This window comes from Otolemur garnettii, unplaced genomic scaffold, assembly GCF_000181295.1.
Source record: "Otolemur garnettii isolate 467f Iridium unplaced genomic scaffold, OtoGar3 scaffold00045, whole genome shotgun sequence".
Classification (NCBI taxonomy): Eukaryota; Metazoa; Chordata; class Mammalia; order Primates; family Galagidae; genus Otolemur; species Otolemur garnettii.
In genome coordinates, this window is record NW_003852440.1 from 5605231 (window position 1) to 5610148 (window position 4918).

At 35.0% G+C, this 4918-nt stretch overlaps 1 protein-coding gene across 1 annotated transcript in view; it reads left to right on the forward strand.

Annotated features, from left to right (window-relative positions):
• DNAH14 (dynein axonemal heavy chain 14) overlaps positions 1 to 4918 on the forward strand; it is a 554037-nt gene that overhangs the window by 14629 nt on the left and 534490 nt on the right. The window contains exon 3 of the mRNA XM_003791010.1: positions 1474 to 1631. Coding sequence (XP_003791058.1) covers positions 1474 to 1631 — 158 coding nt within the window. The remainder of the gene's footprint in view (positions 1 to 1473; positions 1632 to 4918) is intronic.

Consider the following 4918-nt stretch of genomic DNA (forward strand, 5'->3'; position numbering starts at 1 on the left):
TTTTATGTTCTTAAATGATCTTCCTTGGATTTATAGCTTGCCGAACTTCTTTCTGGGCTCAGCTCCCCGTCTTTGACTTCATAGATTCTGATTCCAACCAGTTTTTCTTCCTTTGTTCAGGAGCCTCTGACCAGGGTTGCTACCAGTCAGCCATCTTCCCAGAATCCCCTCTTCTTTTTCAACAAGAGTGAAAAGTAGGAGTTCTCTGACCTTTGTGGTATTTTTTTTCCCTGCTCAGGAAAGAGAGGACAGAAATATAAGGCTAGAAAGAATAGAAGGGTCAGGCAAAACAAGGACTTGTTGGTCATGTTAAGGATTTTTGTCATTATACTTTGAAGAGCCATGGAAAGGTTTTAAGCCAGGTGTTAACATGATCAGATTTCTGTTTTGAAAAGATCCTTTTGGCTATAGGTTGAGCAATAGGTTGGAGGAGATTAGGAATTGATATAGGGAGACCAGTTAGGAGACTTAAGATATTCTGAAGGTAGAATTAACAATTATGATGATGGGTGGTGAGAGAGAGGGAGGTGTCAGAGGTGATACTTAGCCATTTGGCTTATTTAATATAATTAATGGTGCCATTCATGAAGATAGAAAGTCTTAAAAACAAGACTTAACAGTGGTGACACTTAGGCTTTTGGCTTGATCAATATAATGAATGGTGCCATTCATGAAATAGGAAGTCTTATAAAAACGGTTAGGATTTATGGGGTCTGGAACAAGAATCATGAGTTCAATTTTGCACATGTTCCATTTGGAATACCTCTGGTATATCTCAGTATAGGCATTTGAATATATGTGTTGAGAAGTCAGAGAAGTTGTGGTGAAACTGGAAGCAATTTCTGGGAGAAATAATCATGTGAGTAAAAGCTTAAGACATGTCTATGAGTGAGATCACCTGGGGAGAGTGAATAAATAAGGCAAGACTAAAACAGGGCCAAGGATCTAAAGCAATTACAAGCCAGAAGAAGGAGGATGGCTGTGAAGGACAAATGGGATTGGTCAGAGTTAGACAAAATAGGATGACAAGGAAGAATACAGTTATAAAAAGGACATTTTCTCTGTATTTATTTCATATGAAGATTCATATTTCAAAGATTTAGTATTATAATAATAAAATCAATAACTTACATTTATCTTAGTAAGCATTTACTATGTGCTTTAAATATATTCACTAATTTAATTATTGTTACAACTCTATGGGGTTCTTACTATGACACTTCTCATTTTGGAGTGAAGAAAGTAAGGCAGATAGGTAACTTACTAAGTAAATCCCAGAATTATGAGTGTTTAAGCTTATATCTAAGCTTGACTCCCAGGTGACTGAACTCAGAGACTGAGCTCTTAACTACTTTATTATTCTGCCTCATATAATGATTGGCTGTATTGCTTTGTAGGTGGAATTACTATGGTATTATTATTATTGATATGTATAGCTTATGTTAGTCATTTAGTTAATAATGGTTTATTTTCAGATTACCTTAAAGAAAGTGTACCTCCAAGTGTACCAAGTGTAGTTGCTCCAGAATCAGCTATCCATAAGAAGAAAGGGAAATCAAAAGAAAAAAAGCGTTGCACTCAGGATGGTGCAAAATTTAAGAAAGCCAGTATTGCATCATATGATAGAACAGGTATGTGGTATCACTGACCCAGCTTGTTTAGAAAACACTACACTTTTTCAAATTATTTTGTGCTTTGTGTGCTTTTGTTGGATACCAATTTGAGAAAGAACAGTCTTACTAAATTTTATGTGTTTGGTTACTTAAAGAATTATTAAAAATTTTAAATTCTTTTTTTGAAAATCTAAAATGTCATTAGATTAAAAAATTGACAGACTATTCAATGACTATGTTCTTTTTTTATTAAATCATAACTGCATACATTAATGCATTTATGGGGTACAGCATGCTGATTTTATATACAATTTGGAGTGCTTATATCAAACTGGTTAGCATAGCCTTTACCTCACTTAATTGTTGTGTTAAGACATTTATACTCTACTCTTAAGAGATATGACATGTACCCTTGCAATAAGCACCATAGGGGAGGTCCCACTGATTACCCTCCCTCCATACAGTCTCCCCCCTCCCCTCCCTTCCTCCTCTTCTTCCTTCCTTCATTCTGAGATATAGTTGTGTTTTATCATTCATATGAAAGTGTGGGTGATTATATATTGGTTTCATAATAGTACTGTGTACATTGAATACTTTTTCTTCCATTCTTGATTCAACTGTGCTAAGAAGAATATGTTCCAGTTCCATCCAGGTAAACATAAAAGAGGTAAAGTCTCCATTTTTTAAGGCTCCATAGTATTCCATGGTATACATATACCATGATTTATTAATCCTCCACTTGAATGACTATGTTCAAAGAATTAACAGTCTTTAAAGGCATTGTTTTAGAACTATAAATAAGATAAATTTGCAGTAAAACATGATGGTAGTAAAACTTGTTGGCATTGTTCTATTTAACAATTTTATGTCTCTGTCTGATAAAGAATTTAAATTCTCAAATAGTTCCACTTAACAGATTTTCCTCCACTGATATTTCCTATTTGTATTTTCTCTATACTTGAATTTTGTGTTTGTATTAATATTTTAAGTTTTATAGGAAAAAGGAAAACTTTTCTAATTTCACTGAAATACCATGACAGGTATTTCAGGTAAAGCTATTGAAGCTTAAGCTTTAGAGCCCCACTCACTCACAGAGGCTTCTTCCTTTTTAAAAAGAAATATCCTCAAAATATCATGCCTCACTACAAAACCTGCATAGATGTGGTAGTTTCCCTCCCTTGAGTGTGGGTGGAACCTGTGACTGCTTCTAACCAATAGAATACTACAGATAGAAAAAGTGATGGGCTGTCACTGCTGTGATTATATTATGCTGTAGTAGACGCCGTATTGCTACCAGACTGTTTTAGAGTCTCTCTTACTCTCTTTGTTGGCTTTGAAGAAACAAGCTTCTATGACTCTTAAGGCCCCAGGAAATAAATTCTGCTAATAACTTGAGGGAGCTTGGAAGCAGATCTTTTCCCAGTAGAGCCTCTAAATGAGAATCCAGCTCCATCCTCAGTTGCAGCCTTTGAGACTTAAGGCAGAGGATCCAGCTAAGTTGTATCAAGACTCCTGACCCACAGAAAATGTGAGATAATATGTGTTGTTTTAAGCCCTAAATTTGTAGTAATTTGTTATCCATTTGGAAAATTAATATGGTGCCTTTTATTGCAACGGCTCATTTGCTATACATGAAGAATTCTTTATATGTTGGCACATTGTTCTTTAGAGTTTTGAAATTGATATCTAGTATAAGAAAGGCCAACAATTCAGGCCTAATAACTGCCAGATAAACAAAATTCTAATCCTATAAAGATTTCATTTCTTTATTAGATCTCTTCATTTAGCTTCTATGAATTCATGAATACATAGATAGATAAAGACCTAAGTACATAGGATTTTTTTCATGTTCTTAAAAAATTATGAAACATTAAAGATATAAAAAGTTCCAGAAAATAGTCTAGACACAGTGGCTTATACCATAATCTCAGGACTTTGGGAGGCCAAGGTAGAAGGATCATTTGACCCCAAGAATGAGATCATGCCACTGCTCTATCGACTGCTTGACAGACTTGTCTTTACATTTTTTTTTTAAATCATGTATTCACTAATGTTAACATTTTGTCATTTTTCAAAAAGGAAGTTGTAGTAGGCAGAATTTTAAGATACCCTCTAGTATTCCTGTGTTCTGATTTCTTAACGTTTAAGTGAAGGAGAGCCTGTGAATTATTCCCATGCTTTTATAATATGTTGTATGACAAAAGCACTTTTACAGATGTATTTAAGGGCCTTAATCAGTTGAGTTTGAGTTAAGCAAAAGAGAGATTATCCTGGGTAAGCCTAACCTAATCAGATACGTCCTTTAACAAGCCAGAAGCAATAGCAGAGGCCTTCCCATTGCCTTGAATGAGCAAACTGCCATATTGTGGATGGGGCCACATGGCAAGGACTCATAAGTGGCTAAAAGTAGCTGATAATAGTACCTGGCCAACAGCTATCAAAAAACAAAACAAAACAAAACAACAAACAACAACAACAACAAAAAAAAATCCAAAAAAAACATGGGGACTTGAGTCATATAGCCACAAGGAAATGAATTCCGCCAAAAACCTAAGAGTAGCCCAGCCTCCAAATAAGAATATAGGCAGGTGACATTTTGATTCCAGCCCTGTAAGACCCTGAGTAGGGGACTTAGCTAAAATTTTCCAGACTTCTGACCAATGGAAAGGGTGAGATAATAAATTTATAGTGTCCTACAACACTAGGTGTGTAATTTGTTACATAGCAATGATACATACATATTAAACTCTAATGTTACAGAGCAGCTAAAGCCACTCTCTACCATTCCCTCTCCCTGTTCTCTCTCCTAGAGGTTACTGTTAGAGTGAGATAACTATCCTGAAACTGGTGACTATCTGTTCCATTTGTGGTTTTATACTTTTTCTTTTTTTTTTTTTTTGAAAGCAGAATCTCTTTATTTTTCTATCCAAATTTATTTATTTATTTATTTATTTATTTATTTTTATTGAATGGTAACTATGTACATTAATGCACTTCTTGGGTACAGTGTTAATGCACTTCTCGGGTACAGTGTGGTGTATTCACATACAATTTGAAACATTTCCATCAAACTGTTTAACATAGCCTTCATGTCATTTTCTTAGTTATTGTGTTAAAATGTTCATACTCGACTCTTAGAAAGATTCACTTGTACCCTTGTAAGATAAACCACAGAAGTGATCCCTCCAATCCCCCTCCCTCCACCCATTCTCCCCTCCCCTCTCTCTTCCGCCTCCCTGTATTCTTAGGCTGTTATTAGGTTATAGCTTTCATATGAAAGGTATAAATTAATTTCATAATAGGGA